Source organism: Erpetoichthys calabaricus, chromosome 9 (genome assembly GCF_900747795.2).
Source record: "Erpetoichthys calabaricus chromosome 9, fErpCal1.3, whole genome shotgun sequence".
Classification (NCBI taxonomy): Eukaryota; Metazoa; Chordata; class Cladistia; order Polypteriformes; family Polypteridae; genus Erpetoichthys; species Erpetoichthys calabaricus.
The window spans coordinates 94,218,192-94,236,639 of record NC_041402.2 but is presented as its reverse complement, the minus strand read 5'-3'; the positions used below and the strand labels follow the sequence as shown (position 1 = coordinate 94,236,639).

At 34.5% G+C, this 18,448-nt stretch overlaps 1 protein-coding gene across 1 annotated transcript; it reads right to left on the bottom strand.

Annotated features, from left to right (window-relative positions):
• Positions 1-2,513: 2,513 nt before the first annotated feature.
• Positions 2,514-18,016, bottom strand: lrrc23 (leucine rich repeat containing 23). The gene is made up of 7 exons (XM_028809950.2): positions 17,957-18,016; positions 11,513-11,669; positions 8,834-8,940; positions 8,441-8,703; positions 7,824-7,954; positions 7,485-7,621; positions 2,514-2,794 (listed from the first exon to the last, which is right to left on the bottom strand). The coding sequence occupies exons 2-7, from the start codon at positions 11,648-11,650 to the stop codon at positions 2,545-2,547; spliced, it is 1,026 nt and encodes a 341-aa protein (XP_028665783.2). The 5' UTR covers positions 11,651-11,669; positions 17,957-18,016; the 3' UTR covers positions 2,514-2,544.
• Positions 18,017-18,448: the final 432 nt, after the last annotated feature.

Genomic DNA, 18,448 nt, shown 5'->3' with positions numbered 1-18,448 from the left:
CGAATGGAAATACAGAGGCCACACTGCAAGATGCACACCACTTGACTGCCACAAAAGCAGGATGGCCAGATTACAGTTTGCGAAAAAGTACTGAAAAGAGCCTGCAGAAGTCTGGAAAAAGATCTTGTGGACAGACTAGACAAAGATCAAAGTGATGGGAAGAGCAAACTGTAGTGGAGAAAAGGAACTGCCCAAGATCCAAAGCATACCACCTCATCTGTTAAACATGGTGGGGGTTGGTTGGCTTCAGCATGTATGACTGCCACAGGTAGGGGCACACTTATCTTCATTGATGATGTAACTATTGACAGCAGGTGCACAATGAATTCTGAGGTGTATAGAAACATCTTATTTGCTCAAGTTACAGTAAATGCCTCCAAACTCACTGGACATCACTTCATCCAACAACAAGATAATAATCCCAAACATACTGCTAAGGAAACACAGGAGTTTTACAAAGCCTAAAAATGGGAAAATTCTTGAATGGACAAGCCAGTTACTCGATTTAAATCCATTTGAGCATGATTTTCATATGCTGAAGAGGAAACTCGCCCACAAAACAAGTAGGAGGTAAACATGGTTGCATTAGAAGCTTGGCATAGAATCACCAGAGAAGATACTCACAGATGAACTATGAACATTTGAACAACTTTATCTTTAAAAAAAAAACATAGTTGCATTTGAATTTGTATTTGAATACATATACATTTAGATATTTTCATATTTATATTTAATGTGACCTTCATTTCCTCAAACATTTAATCATGATCTTTTTATGTAAAACTTTTTCAGGTAAAAAAAAGGGTTACTCACTAAAAAAGAAAAGACAGTCAGAAAGAGCGTGTCGATTCATTAGGTGACATCACCTGAGGGGCACGGTTTATGAAAGTTAAGAGGTGTCCGTTCTGGACACAGAAGGGCACCATTTATGTAACTCAGGTGGCACATGTTCTGGACACTGAAGGGAGCCCCCAATCTTCCTCTCCCTGGATCTTGAAGTCCAATAATACTGACTGAATGCTATGGGCACTTAAAAATAAAAAGTTTAGAACTAAGACTTTGCATAATCTGTACATGCCGAAAGACTGTGCTATGTTCCAATTTAATTATAACAAAATCACAAATTATTTTTCCACCCTAGCACTTCATTCTAATGGAATATAACCTATATAAATATACAGTATATCTATGTTGCATGCTATTTATAATTTTTTATGTATGTGTGTATTTGTTGGTATTGTATTATTGCCATCTGTTTTAATGAGATATGTAAGTATGAAACTGATGTAACTTAGACATGTAAAAGATCACACTGTAATTAATAAAAGTTAGGAAGTTATTCCCACAAAAGTTAAACTTTGTGACCTCATTGCATGTATTGCAAACATTTAAAACTGTGCACTTATATTCACTAATGCCATGAATTTTTAATTTATGAATATTTTAAAAGACAATAATATAATGCCTGTGATTACCAAGAGCATTATATATTCATCCATCCATCCATCCATCCATCCATTATCCAACGCGCTGAATCCAAACACAGGGTCACTGGGGTCTGCTGGAGCATATGGCAATAACAGAAATGTGATGCCATAAATTGCACAAGCTATGGGCTATTTTGGTAGATTATAAATGGCTTCCTTGAGATTATTATTACAAACAGACTATAAATAATTTAAACCATTTATGAACTGAGTTATAAAACATAAAATTTTATTTTTATTGTATTTCTTCAGTTAATGTCCCAGTAGAAATTGCAGTGCTGTGGTCAGAGGACAATCTGTTCTTTTAGAAGATCCATACATTATTATTGCATATAGTATTAAGAATAATGTATGCAAGGAACAGTAACACAGTGAAGAGGTAGCTAGCAACACCACCTGCCCACTTTTAGGATTCTTGAACCCAGTGATACTCTTGGATGGTATTTATGATAAGCCTCCATATTCCATTTCTGTTTTTGGTTTGGTCCAATGTTCTTTATATATTCAAAAATTGATGGTGACTTTTACTTCCTCACGTGTGACTGGGCAAGTATTAGTCAAAGTCCATTGTTTTACTGTCCAAGCTGTACTCATCAGTCTTAATTATCTTCAGTATTGTGTACACACAGTAGGATGAAAATCTGAACAGTCGTAGTCAATATTACTACAAATACAAGAATTGTTAATTTTCATTTTCCTGTTCAGAAAAGGCTACTTCTTCAAATTCCTGAAAAAAAAAACATATTTACAGTTTGTCTAAAGGAAAATGGACTATATGATCAACAGTATCATTGCTGTATTGTTATATGTTAAAAAGTGATTGTTTACTGATAAAGCAAAATGCCCATTAATACTATAGAAATATTTTAAAACGATGTTGTTGTTCAAAGATATTATTTCTTGTGTTAGTTTAGTGGTACTCCTCTGGGTATCACTGTATATAATGAAATTATTTTTTAATGAAATTGATTGAAAATCAATATATACCATATTGCATTTTGGGCTTTAAATATCTTTGAGTCTAACTTTAAAATGGGCTTCAGTGTTTCTTTTAATTTTATTTTACAATATCATTGACCTCATCACTTTTATAAAAACTTACTCTCAGTCTCTCTTTTGCTTCTGCTTTCTCTTCAAAGCTGACAGGATCTTTATCCATTCTTTCTAGCAGTGGCAGGAAGCAGAGAATTCTTAAACGATAGTCATCAAGTTCACAAAGTGGATTGTCTGACAGAACAAGTGCTCGTAAAGTGCCAGACAATGGAGCAAGACAGGGAATAGAATGGAAATTGGGCACAAGATTACCTCTGAAAAAAAAAATGAAAAAAATATTTTTTCTGTAGAATGCTATGATAAAGATTCATCTCTTCATATTTCAGTATTCTTATAATTAAACTAAGACTATTTCTTGTTGTTAACTTATCTTTGCACTCTCGATGTACCGTGCTTTTGACTTTGCTGTAGCATCCCCCTCTTGCTTTTGTTCATGTTTTGTTTCATATGGTATTGTTATCCTGTTAATTTATTAAGTGCTTTGTTTTAATAGGTTGTTTTCCTAATATGGAAAAGCTACTCAGGCTGCTACATTTCAACCAATTACATTTTTTTTTCTGATTTGCTAACAAAGTAAAACTGATTCTTAGGACAAAAGTGTCAAAGGCCATAACTCAGTTAATGAGTCAAACAGTCTTTTGGCAAAATTCAACAATGTTCATCTACTTAGACAACATTTGCAGAGCTCATACATCCTGTATAAGCACATCAGTATTCACAATGCACAATTATGTTTGCAGTCTTTTTACCCTCTGATTCAAGTTGAAAACACAAAAGTTGAACACAAATAGCACACACAGTTGTCGTCATTTAGAAATTTAGATTCAAAATTATATGTTTCTAATCATGTATTGGACAGATATGTGAGTGGTTCAACAATAACCACAACTTTTTGTAATTGTTTTCCTTCTACCATACTTCCTCTTCCTAAATCCCACAGCAGCACTTTTTTTGGTATGGCAGTAAGAAGTGCATGACAGAATCCCAGATACCCAGAAAAATCTTAGCCTATGGCCTGTAGGTGTGGAGTAATGTCAAGGTTAAATTCAGCATGTCTGGATATTCTTTCACACTTTTTCTTGCAAGGGAAAGCATTGCCTGTGATGTAAATGAAGTCATGACATGATGCTGAGGCAGAATGAATATTTTTCCATAACTTTGGCTTTACAACATTTTACTGTTGTACAACATTTCATTGTAATGTGATTTTCATCTGGATAATTACTCTTTTTCCTTTGGCTTTTAAAATAGCATTTTTAGAGTGAAGAAAAGTAGAAACACTATATATTGCTTATACGGTATTTTGTTTTGAGTTGTAAATATTGTCATTGCTATATAACATATTATTATTTATTCTATTCTTTTGATGCTGTTGATTTTCTATGCTGTAATTCCAAAATACCTTATCAACCTGGGTTTAAAAAAGTTTATATAATCTAAACAGTTTTTTCGAAATCCATAAACACTTTTGACTGGCAGTGTCTTCGATTTTTTGATGCAGTGTGTTGTAAATGCTCAGAGGTGCCTTGCATGTTGACTAGCTTTGTGTGTAATCAGAAACCTGTGTTTGGTTTCAAGCAAAGATAAAGTGGTTTTGAGTGCATTGTTTTACTTTGCCAGGCCAGTCAGAGGTTTTGTGTAAGTGGTTTGAAGATGTGGTTTAGTGTTTAGAGTTCTAAGAAAAGGGTGACAAGTTTCAGTAAATGTTTCTTATTTATTGTGCAATACTGTAATATAACTGGTAAAAATTAAACATAACAGGTTAATGCCAAAATGTACAATAGATAATCACTAATGAAAAGAGTTGATTAATAAGAAAATGAACAAATGATGTTTTGAAGAAATGTATGAAAAGATACCCACAAACAAAATCCAAACAAGAAAACCAATGAGAAAACAATTCAAAGAAATGGGGGAAAATATTAGCAAACCTGACAGGTTTCTATGAAAATGTAAAATCGAGTTCAGTATACTGTATACTAGAAAATAAATGATAACTGTTCTTGAGAAAATGGTGTTGTCCCAAAAATAAAATAGATATTAAAAAATAAAATAAACATTTTAATCAGCCTGAGCATACAAAAAATTACTAAGAAAAATATATGTTTATGTTTTTGATAGACATACTGATTAATATGAACAACATACTGTATATATTATATTAGACAATATTAGACTCACAATATTTCTGTGTGACAGTAATGTGCTATAATGCTTACAATAAAAACTATTATATAGTTTAAGCTTGACTGACTGACTTAAGATTGCATGGTGATTCAGTGGTTAACACTACTGTCTAACATTTCCAGACACCAGTGTGTAATTTCCTGCCCAGTCACTGTCTTTTCAGAACTGTGATGTTCTCTCTGAATCCACGTGACCTTCCACCCCCACTTTAAAATACCAAATATGTGCATGTTAAGTTAATTGGTAGCTCTAAATTGGGCCAATATGTATGTGAATAACTGTCTCTGTAAACGAGTGAACATTCATCCAGGGCTGTTGTTTACTGACTTCTACCCAGTGCTGCTGGTATTGGTGTAGTTTTCTGTGACCTAGCAATAGAAATAAATGGTTGAAAAAAAATGCATGAATAGGTGAATGGATGGATAAATTGGTGATAGGCAAATAATTAATGGAATTTCACAAATACAGTGAGAAAACTAATGGAAACAATTTTTCAAGACATTACTCAAGCATACCAAGTACAGGAATATTAACAAACAATCAACATAGATTTAGACAGTTATTTATTACATGTATTCTAGAATATTATTTAAAAGCTAAAACAAATGATCAGAAGGGGACATATAAAATTATTAATTTAGATTTTCCAAATGTTGTGATAGATAGATAGATAGATAGATAGATAGATAGATAGATAGATAGATAGATAGATAGATAGATAGATAGATAGATAGATACTTTATTATAGTACTGCATGAAAGGCTTGTGATCTAAAAACAAAAGTGGAAATTCAAAGTAGCATGTGCAGATGGGTGTAAAATGGAGTTAATCATGGAAAGCAATGAGTTATGACATAAGGCATGCCTTCTGAATCTTGTGATGTTAATAGTATGGTGTTACAGGGATCGGGGCAAGGAGTGGTTCACTGTTTAATTCAGACAAGAAAGTAACTAACAAGCTAGTTAAGTTTGTAAATAACACTAAACGAGTGGTTCAAAAGAATATCATAGAAGTAGGAAAATTATTACGTAAGAGTCTGGACAAAATCACAGTTAGGGGCATATGTGGTAGATAAAGATTATTTTAAATTAATATAAGATTTTATATGTACAATAGGAAGTAAAAATACTAGATATAATTACAGAAAGGGGATCTGAAGCTTGAAAGTACACCTTACGATAGGGACTTAAGAGTCTGACTGGAGTCATCATTGTGTTAGTATACAGAATTGCATAAGGACTAATAGGATGTTAGGTTACTTAACAAACTTTGGCAATTACAAGACAATTAATGCTATGCTTAATGTGAATTTCACATTTGTGAGACCTAATCTGGAGTATCATGCATAGTTTTTGCTATTCATAATGCATACAAAATACATAATAACACTAGAAAAAGTTAAAAGACAAGCTACTTGACTGATTGTAGGACTATACAGAAAGAGCTACACAGAGACAAAAGGACGCTCACTTTAGTGTGGGTCTACCTGAGTGATTAACATTTGGAGCAGGAGGTGACTTTGATAGTTATGGAGAAGTGCTTTCCAGGTTCAGTCCTGGGGCACTCTTACAGTTGCAGGATTTTTTTTTCTACAATCTTCACAATCAGTAAGAATTAATTATCTGTAATTAATCTCATTGTTTAATTCACTGATCTTTATTTTGTTATTAATACTCAGCATTATATTTATAAGAATTTTGCCACAGTTTTAACTTCTTACCTCTCTTTTGTAATTTCATATTAATCTGCCTTTGCTATCTTAATTTAATCCTAATAATGACAATTAACAAAGAGCAGAGTAGACACCAGGGCAAATGGTACATAATGATAGACAGCTACAGAAGCTACTTCAGTGTCCATGTGCCCATCTTTTCATTTTTTAACCAATATATCCAGATTGTTTCAGGGAGCAGACACAACTCCAGAGTATTGGATGCAAAGCAGAAGCAAGATCTAAGTGGTATGCCTGATCATACCAAAGTGAACATTTACGTACCCCCAAATATCACATTCTATCGTTCTAAAGCAGTGTTTCCCAAACTCGGTCCTGGGGACCCCATGTGGCTGCAGGTTTTTGTTCCAACCCGATTCCTAATCAGTGACAACACCTGATAACACGGATCTCATTTAATTAGCTGGTATAGCAGCATGAGTTTTACATTTATAAGACATTTAGAAATATTTCTGATTTTGCTATAGATTTAAATGCTTAACTCTCTTTTGTTGATTTCATTATACTTTGCCCTTTCTCTGTGCAGTTTTTTCCCCCTTTGTTGTATCTTAATAATAACAAAAACAAGCAGAGCAGACACCCAGGCAAACAACACAGAATAATCAAAAGGCTGCAACTACTTTAGAGTCAGACCCACTAATTAGTAAATAATGGATTAATTAAACAATTAGAACACCTAGAAAAGTAGAATGAAAATCAAGATGAAAATACTGTTAAAAAGAAAAAAAAATACATTATTCCTATATAACTGCTTGGTACATTTTAATATTTTTTTTTAGCAAACTTAGTTATCTAATTTCTATATTGTTCCCAAAACACAGAACCTGGGAAATAACACATCACTTAATTAGCCCAGGAGTTCAATTAAAAACAGAAGCTGGTTGGAACAAAAATCTGCAGCCACATGGGGTCCCCAGGACCGAGTCTGGGAATCACTTTTCTAAAGTCACCTATTAACAAGTGCTGTATGGCTTTAAGATACAAAAGAAAGTCAGAGGCAACCTAATAAAACCTGCTTCACATACCTTAAATTGAGATACTGAAGAGACTTCATTCCCTCGCCAATGCCTTCAAGAGACTCAATTTGGTTGTCACGAAGGTGCAAAGTTGTTAATTTCTCAAGGTGATCAAGTCCATTTAGATGTTTGATCATATTTTGTGCCTATATTATTAAAACACATTTTGATAGATGAATAACAACATTGTAAATTATACTGTTATGGATAAAGTTAAAAGAAAACTAGGCAACAGAAAGAGCTCCTATTGCAAAAGAAAGAAATCACTAGGCTGCAATATCCTCAAACAACATAGACAAGAGAAGTAGAAATTATTGAATTTCCCCAAATTCTAATATAAATACATACCAAGTACAGTTTACGAAGGTTTGGTAAGTAGATTCCATCTGTAGTCTCCAACTGGTTTCCTCTTAATTCCAGAGTAACAAGATTAGATAGCCGTCCATAATCTAAACCACTAATGATCATTAGCTGATTACCTGGAAGGAGTTAATATGTACTTTTATATTATTATTACAATTATAAATTTGGGAAATGTCTTTATCTAAGGTGGCATACACAATCAGTATATAATTTATATATCTTTATAAAAAAGACAATAAAATATCAAAATTGGATTATGAACACTGTGTATGTTAGACTGAATTTCTCTGTATTCATTTAATTAATTGAGAAGATTAGGCCCCTTCAAAAACAATTTAATGTTCAACCGTACACTAAATATACAAGCTACTAAGGACTATGCTTCCCAAACAAACACAGTACTCTATCTAAAACACCCAACTTGACCTATCCATCCTTTTCAATGACATTGGCCTTTGCAGCAACTTCACACCTGACATCCCTTGCAATCATTCAACTGGAGAATATACCCATGGAGGGCATAGAAGGGTATCATAAACATACAAACGCTGAAACATATACTTTCTATTTTACAAAATATATAAGAGCTAGTTTGAACTTACCAGATAGATTTAACACCTCCAGCGCTGGGGTACTTAAGGCACTTGTGACCTTTATCCGATTGGATGATAAATTAAGCCACTGGAGATATGGGAGCTCTTCTAGTTTCTGATCTTGTAACTCAGTTAACTGATTAACATCTGCTTTTATCCAGAGGAGGTGTGTTAAGGATGCCAATGGGGAAAGGTCATTGAGAAAGTTTGAAGAAATATCAATAAATCTCAGGTGAATGAACTTACTGACCAAAAGAATGTCAGTCAGTCCCCTGAAATAAATAATCAACACTTAAAACATGGAAATGTATGTAAAGATTTTGAGCTGTTTAAGACACACTTTTAAAATGCATATTTAGTATTATTAGGAATTAATGTCCTACTTTTTTTTTTTTTGCTTACTTGTCACTGAGTTCCAGCCTAACATAGGCATGTCCCAAGCCGGTGCTAGTCTTGCATAATAATGATAGTCCTTCTGTGATTATTTCAGACGACAATGGGCACACTATCTGTTTAAAGGAACGCATCAAGAAATAAGTGGAAATAGAGAAAGAATCAAAATGAAAATGTCTATTGAAAAGATGATGGCAAGTATATATTATGAACAATTCTGACATTAAATATTTATGTTCTGTACTTAAAAATAGTTACTTTTATTAATGTGATCCTTTCATTTTAAAATTAATAAATGTATCATCCTCCCACTTAATACTATGCATTTTCAAATTCCAGAATACCAGCACCAGAAATCAAAGTGACCCGATCAGTTTCTCTTTTGCCCACCCACTGCAGAAGTTATTCATGCACAATTTGGCATTCATGTTTCAGTAACATTGTTTGTGAAACACAGAGAAGTAAAGCTAATCTAAACTCAAGTCATTGAATCACAGAAAAACCACAGAAATGCTGGTTTACGACAAATTAAGTCCACCGTCAAGTTGACAAAATTTGCATCAATTTCAATACTTTGAAAAATCAGTGTTTTTATTTGCAATCACAAGTGCTACTTTCTGTAAAATGTGCAAACTCAAATACACAAATGTGTGCAAATCATGACAAATAATGTGAACTGTGCAACTAGATTATGATATAGAGATCCACCATGTATGGTAAGCCTAAATATTATCTGATCCTTGCGGTCTGTCAACAGCTTTGTATAAAGGCGCTGCAGCTTTTGATGGTGCTACAATGTTTTCTTTTTTCTCAGTTTCTTGCCTCATTTTTTTTTTTTTTTAAAGAACTAACTTTTTTTGTGTTTGGTTTTGATTTCTGCCTTGTACTTGCATTGGCACTTGATGCTGTTGAGACAGGTTCTGGTGGATTAGTTAACTTTGACCATGAATGAATTGATGGATGAAAAAACATTATTGGATATAAACGACCAGTAGTCACTTTTGCAAGTCCAGAATGTGACGCTGCATTTACAACCTGAGTTGTGATTGGTAGCAATTTAAAATCAAGCTTGATTTTAGGAAATGATTTTTAATAATTTACGCTTAAAAAAATACAATTAAGTTGCCTTCACAATTTTTATAACTTCTAGTCATTTAAATATGGTAAATGCTTAAAGGAATAAATTGTGTGTAAATACAGTGTTCTGTAATACTTCAGTATTACAGAATACTGTAAATATTCAGATTATTCAGTATGAATAGATAATTGTATAAGAGTAAATAGTGTTCACAGGTAATGTAAGTGAAAATCTTTGCCCATGCCCAACAAAGTCCTTAGAGTATGACACTGTTGGTTACAAGAGCAAGTGCAAAAATGAAGAAGTGGCTTTTAGGTTAGTGGAACTCATTTAAAGTGAAAGAACCTCAAGAATTTAAAAAAAATATCTAAACTGCTTTCATAAAGATGTCATTTGGGAGACTGAGTACCATGACATACTGAAAAAACTCCCAGCCAGCACAGGGCGTAAGGCAGGAACAAATCCCGGGCAGGGCGCCAGCTCACTGCAGGGCACACACACACCAAGCACACACTAGGGACAATTTGGACTGTGGGAGGAAACTGGAGCACCCAGAGGTAACCCACACAGACACGTGGAGAACATGCAAACTCCATGCAGGGAGGACCCGGGAAGCGAACCCAGGTCTCCTTACTGAGAGGCAGCAGCGCTACCACTGTGCCACCCGGTGTACTGGAACAGCAATTAATTAAATCAGGAATGTCTAGCAAGTTGTATGAACTACTGTGAAGTACTTGAACTTAACTTTAAAATGCCTAGTGCTACCAAAGTTAACACTTGATCCTTGAATAGACGGAAAACACAAGTGGCACACACTTTTTATAAAACGTTCAGAGGATGAATCTCTATATAGATGACTGATGAGTGAAATGGGGCTCACCACATCCTTGACTGGCATATTTGCATAGTTCTAGGACCCTTTTGCTATGGCAACACAGCATGGATTTCTTAATTTTCAATAAATTGCATTTATTTAAGCTAAAACAATATCTTATATATATTTAAATATATATTCAAATCTTTTTTTTTGTATTATATTGTTCTCAGTTGTTCTGAGAAAGCATGTAAGTAAGAATTACATTTTACTATGCACACATGACAACAAAATTAACTTGACTTAGCAATTTGTAAGATAGATCATCAGTGTTAAGTGCGATCCTAGAAGCAGCATGGGTAGATGACTCTAGGTTGTTTTCCTCTGTGATGGGTTAGTAAAGCGTATGCTGTTTGCCACAGTAAAGGTACTCATTTTGTACTAACACTGTGTTAGATCAAAATGAACATCAAGTGAAAAGGAGTATAAATTAATGTAAAACATTTGGTCTACTGTAAAATTTCAAGCATACTTAGATATCAGAATAACAACATCTCAGCTTGGTATTCTTGTTAAAACTCTTATCTTAGTTAAAAAAAAAAGAAAAAAACAACATAAACCTGTTTTTTTAACACTTTTCTGGTAATTTATACCCTAAACAATCAGAAGGACTGAATTATGTCATTGCTGTTTGACATCATTACTAAAGTAAATACAATTTATTAGTAGCCCTTTGATTATGTTGCAAGATAAATTCAAAGTCAAAAACAAATTAAAAATCTGACAAATATAATACCTTTTCTTCTTCTTCTTCCTCATGTGCTTCATCTTCTTCTCCCTTTTCCTCTCCTTCTCCTTCATTTTCCATACCGGCTCCCGCCTCTTCTTCATCCTCAACATCTCCCTCCAAAACCTCATCCTCTTCATCTGACATTGTTAATCCTTAACTAGTTCTGCATGTAGACAAATAAATAGGTAAGTCATTAAAAATACATGGTATTTAAAATTTCTTATTACTTTGCCATGTAACAGCTAGTGAAGGAAAATCATGATGTTCCTTCATTTGACTATGAATATTTATCTGGAAACCATTACTCAAGTGAATGGATCAGTTAACAAATAAAAATGCTGATAATACTGTATACAGTTAGGTCCATAAATATTTGGACAGAGACAACTTTTTTCTAATTTTGGTTCTGTACATTACCACAATGAATTTTAACTGAAACAACTCAGATGCAGTTGAAGTGCAGACTTTCAGCTTTAATTCAGTGGGGTGAACAAAACAATTGCATAAAAATGTGATGCAACTAAAGCATTTTTTAACACAATCCCTTCATTTCAGGGGCTCAAAAGTAATTGGACAATTGACTCAAAGGTTATTTCATGGGGAGGTGTGGGCAAGACCGTCGTTATGTCATTATCAATTAAGCACATAAAAGGCCTGGAGTTGATTTGAGGTGTGGTGCTTGCATGTGGAAGATTTTGCTGTGAACAGACAACATGCGGTCAAAGGAGCTCTCCATGCAGGTGAAAGAAGCCATCCTTAAGCTGCAAAAACAGAAAAAACCCATCCGAGAAATTGCTACAATATTACGAGTGGCAAAATCTACAGTTTGGTACATCCTGAGAAAGAAAGCAAGCACTGGTGAACTCAGCAACGCAAAAAGACCAGGACGTCCATGGAAGACAACAGTGGTGGATGATCGCAGAATCATTTCCATGGTGAAGAGAAACCCCTTCACACCAGCCAACCAAGTGAACAACACTCTCCAGGGGTAGGCGTATCGATATCCAAGTCTACCATCAAGAGAAGACTGCATGAAAGTAAATACAGAGGGTGCACTGCAAGGTGCAAGCCACTCAAAAGCCTCAAGAATAGAAAGGCTAGATTGGACTTTGCTAAAGAACATCTAAAAAAGCCAGCACAGTTCTGGAAAAACATTCTTTGGACAGATGAAACCAAGATCAACCTCTACCAGAATGATGGCAAGAAAAAAGTATGGAGAAGGTGTGGAACAGCTCATTATCCAAAGCATACCACGTCATCAGTAAAACACAGTGGAGGCAGTGTGATGGTTTGGGCGTGCATGGCTGCCAGTGGCACTGGGACACTAGTGTTTATTGATGATGTGACACAGGACAGAAGCAGCCGAATTAATTCTGAGGTGTTCAGAGACATACTGTCTGCTCAAATGCAGTAAAATTGATTGGGCGGCATTTCATGATACAAATGGACAATGACCCAAAACATACAGCCAAAGCAACCCAGGAGTTTATTAAAGCAAAGAAGTGAAAAATTCTTGAATGGCCAAGTCAGTCACCTGATCTTAACCCAACTGAGCATGCATTTCACTTGTTGAAGACTAAACTTCGGATAGAAAGGCCCACAAACAAACAGCAACAGAAAGCCGCTGCAGTAAAGGCCTGGCAGAGCATTAAAAAGGAGAAAACCCAGCATCTGGTGATGTCCATGAGTTCAAGACTTCAGGCTGTCATTGCCAGCAAAGGGATTTCAACCAAGTATTAGAACTGAACATTTTATTTCCAGTTATTTAATTTGTCCAATTACTTTTGAGCCCCTGAAATGAAGGGATTGTGTTAAAAAAATGCTTTAGTTGCCTCACATTTTTATGCAATCGTTTTGTTCACCCCACTGAATTAAAGCTGAAAGTCTGCACTTCAACTGCATCTGAGATGTTTCATTTAAAATTCATTGTGGTAATGTACAGAACCAAAATTAGAAAAAAGTTGTCTTTGTCCAAATATTTATGGACCTAACTGTAACTCTTAAGTTGACTGCTTTTATAGTTTGCTTCTCAAGTTGCCTTATGCTTTATTAATGACCTACCACTAACTCATGAATAAAACCAAAACATAAGAAAGTAATAATTTAATCTAAACAATAAAATAAATTTGTTATGAAATAGGAATGATGTATTTATTCAAGCTGAAAATCATTCCAATGTATGTACTCTACATTACTCAACATTACTTCAATTTCCTTAAACATATATTATGACAATTATACTAACTAAAGAAACAAATCGCTTTGATGAAGAATTTTGCAGGAAGGTAAAACAATGTAACTAAAAGATGGGACCCTTCTTAACTGAAATTGGTTCCTCTGAATCTATTAATACTCAGACGTTCTTTGCCTTTGGCAGGCATGACATAGTCCAAAAATGCTAAGAGCACTGAACCTTTTGATCAAAAGATTGTACACGTAATCCTACTTTAGGTTTTCAGAATTTTCAAGTGAACAGTTAAATTATTTTAGCATAAATATTTTGGCTAAAGAAAAAAATACCACATTATTAAGTGTAAGCAAAGACTCTGACTATTCTGATTCATGTCTGTTTGGAACATCTGAAAAATTTGCTCTTATGCAAGGAAAAAAGATTTACAGAAACTTATCTTCTCTTATCTGTAAAATGTTTTGTTTCATTGAGCCAAACTGTTATTGTCCTATTCTGTGGTTAAAATGTAGTAAATTATACGCAAGCCTACCAACGCAGAACTATAACTTTAGTCTGGCAGAATGGAATATTCAACAAAAGTGACTTCAGTGCTTCTCTGTGGTTTGGAACTTTAAATTTTCGAATTCTGGAACAGGACAGACACATTTTATGAATGTTCACAATAAATGATATTTACCTCCATTAATGACTTTGTTCTTCTTTATTTACATGCATCTTTTAAATTAATGGATTGCTTTTAGACATCAGTCTTCAGTGTGTTGAAATTTATTACCTACATAATATTTTAAACTACTTCTTACGTTTGCACATTGAATTAATGAATAAATATTATTTCTATATTGCTTCTAAAATGTTCTTATCTTTTAAAAGAGCTCACCTTAAGCAGTTCTCAATCATTGACGTTTGTTTCCAAACATGTCACCATGATTTATAAATCCCTGATTCTAGCACAAATGCTGAAAAGACGCACTGCTGAGCACATTTTGGCATCATCTGGGATCACTGGTCACTAGTATCTGGTTACACTTAATTCCAAAATTACTACCAAAAAATTTCTTCAGCTTTTGAAACTTATAAAGCATGGATACAGATTATGAACCTTGGCTACAATTTATATCTGCAACAAGCTAATCAAAAGGAAGAATTACAGCTGACAATGGCTCCCTGGTACTACTATATGCCTTGATGATCTGAAAAAAAAACTGACAAGTGTACATAACCTAATATGTCACTAAGATTTATCAAGCTGATAGAGAGGTTCTTGAACAAAGACGTGATGAAGACATGTTTTCTCTAGAAAAAAAAGAGTTTGTCACAGACGGAGTAAAGCAATTTGACACATAATTAGACATTTCACTTTGTTTTATTAATTTTGTTATTCTGAAATTCCATTTTACAGAACCTGTTGATCCCAGTTGTAAAGATTATACTGGTAAGAAGCACATTAGTGGATTCTTCTAAGCCATTGGGGCCCCTTTAACTCAAGAGAATTTCAATTAAAGTGTCTAGTGTGTGAGAGTATGGGAATACTTGAATTTCTTTAAAAATGGGTGTCTGATGTAAAAAGGCTCCAATCCTTAAAGAAGATTTGATTCACTGCACTATAATCACTTGGATTATTGCATCGGAGAACCACATCTACACGATACAGGTCAAACTGAGAAAAGTAATGTGTCAGTCTCTTGATTTGCAGTAAAACCTTTGAAGAAAAGGATCTGTTATCCTTTTCTTCACTGCCTGGTTCACTTCAAATCAAATCAATGACTGGGATTTATGTATACTGTATGTATACATTTGAGAAAATGAGAATGTTTCGGGGTACAGTGCCTATAAAGAATACTCAGTCTCTTGGAAAACTTAATTTTCAACATTCAATCAAAACGGATTGAGTTCAGCTTTTTTGACACTGATCGACAGAAAAAGATTTTAATGTCAAAATGAAATCAAATCTCTATAAAGTGGTCTAAATTAATGACAAATAAAAACCTCAAAACAATTGATTTCATAAGTATTCATACTGTTTAACATGAAACGCCAAAAATCATCACTAGTGCAGCCAGTTGGCTTTAGAAGTCAAATACAATACAAGTCAGAAAAGAGGATTTGGTCAATTACATTTTCAGATTTCCTGGAATCAGGACAGTACTTTTAAAATTCAAATTTAAAGAAGAATATAGAAGAAATGAGCAGGAAAATTTTGTTGATTTATTCATTAGCAAATGAAGAATGTTTCGTTTATCAAAATGAGCATACTTATTCATTCATTTACACAACTTCAGTTGCATCTGCTCCACTGCTTGTCAATGGAACACTGGTTTGACTGTCAGAGGCTTATGTTGTTTTCTTTAAATATGTGTGTATAGCATTTTATTTATGAGTCTGTAATTTCTTTGTGTCTGTGGTGTATCTGATTACTGCTTTGTACAGATCATGAGTATGCATGCAAATCACATACAAAATCCTGGAATTCTCAAAAAGTGCAGATATTATTAGGTGGTCCAGATCTCTAGTCTCTGGATTTGGGGACTTTTGCTGAAATTAGTTAAATGGAGATTACTTTTCTGGAGTCAAAGAATTTCAAAGCACATGTGTCTGGAAGGTCCAACTAGTGCTAAAGCAGTAACATGGCCTAACCTACACAATGAAGACAAAAGAACACTTCAAGCAACTCCATGAAAAGGTGATTAAAAAGCACAAGTCAGGGGATGGAGACAAGCAAATATTCAAGTCACTGAATATCGCTTGGAGTGTAGTTAAATCAATCATTAACAAATGGAAACACTATGAGATAGCTATAAATCTTCTTATGAAACCTGTGTGATTGTGCAAAAAGATAAGTAGCGAGGGAGGTCACCAAGAAATATTTGATTACTTTGAAGGAGTTACAAGCTACAGTAGCTTAGATTAGTGAGATTGTGCATGGAACAACTGTTGTCCAGGTGCTTCAACAGTCACGGCATTATGGATGAGTGAGAAAGAGAAAGCAACTCTTAAGAAAAACACATGACATCTCAGCTAAAGTTGGCCAGAAGGCATATGGAAGACTCTAATGAGACTAAAATATAGCTTTTTGGTCAGACTAAATACCATGTTTGTCATAAGCCAGACACTGCACATCATCTAAAACACACCATCCCCATCATAAAGCATGTTGGTCACAGAATAATGCTGTGAGGATGCTTCTCGGCAGCCTTATCGATTATAATCTATGATTGTAAATTATTTGTTATTACCTCTTTACCTAATACCCTAATGGTATTCAATTATTTTTGCCTCTGTTGTAAGTCACTTTGGATAAAAGCATCTGCCAAGCAAATAAATGTAAATATAAATCACATTATATGCTTAAAAATACCAGATTGGAATGCAAACACCAGTCTTTAAATGGTGCAGAGGAACCTAGACAAGAATACAATCAAACAGAAACGGGAAAATAAAAATAAAGTAAAAGAAAGGTGAGGGTCATTTCATTACATAAAGTTTAAGCTGGGTGAAGAGAAAAAATCTTGCCAATACAAAAAATGTTATGCCAGAGTATCAGAAGAAAAATCCAAGTCATCATTAGGAAGGCAAGTGAATTTCATAGGATGAAGTTAGGAAGTAAGGGTCAGAGCTAGCAGCTTCTGGAAATTACAGGCTTTCTTTTCCTGGAATTTCACTGAGCTACTGTAGTGGGAAAGGCTCCTGAAGTCATGAGGCAGCAATTAACTGCACCACTGCGAAACACGTAAATAAACTAATTCATCCATTTTCTGGACCCAGTTTTTCAATGACTGCCACTAAACCTGTGAGATAGAAGTACTAACAGCTAAATTATTATTAACATATAACGGAAAATAACGTATAATGTGTAAATCAATTATTTTTTGCATATGTTCATTAAAGTAATAGGCCAAGCTAACAGTAACTTTAGCAGCATCAGGAAACTACAAGCGTTGTTTTACAAGATATCCAACTACATTAATTCAAAGCGAACTTTTATTGATGCTTATCAACTATAATCCAGGTTACCATTTTATGAAAGGTTCTCGTTCTCTAAATGGTGCTATACATGGGTAATTATAACGACGGAATTGCGCTAGGTATATTAAAACGCATGCTTTAGTCTTTCCATATAATATATGACAACATTTTAATAAATCAAACTGCAATTTTGAAATTATGTTTTTGTTCTCTTTAGTAGATAATGGCATTGCAATAATCACAAACGGCATGTATTGATTAATACGTGAAAACGGGAGAAACATAAACTGACTCACCTCGCTCGGCTCTGCTACAGATCAACGCGTCCGTTGTTGCTATGGGGATGACGGCATTACAATACGCCAATAATATCACTCCAATACGCGGAAGTAGAACTGATTAGAGTAGGAGGAGACATAAACGGGGTGGGGATAGAAAACACAGCCAGCAAGTAGCAGGTCTTTGCTGAACAATCTGCTTGTTGTCAAAACACATTACCTCAGACAGCAGGGGCGGAGGACTGAGTGAGCTTAACTTTATGTTTTAAGTTATAAAATATAAAAATACAGTAGTTACCCAGCAAACAAATAGGCATTGGGTTAGCGTAGGCCAATTGTGGGCAAACATATTGGCCCGATGTGGGCCGCCAACAATGGCACGGATTGGGATTTGCACATCGTTGCGTAATTGGCCCATAAACACTGGCCCAGTGTGGACAAACAGACAGGGTGCACATATTTGGTCATCAATTAGAAAAGAACCCATTACTTTACAGGTGCGTTCCTTGA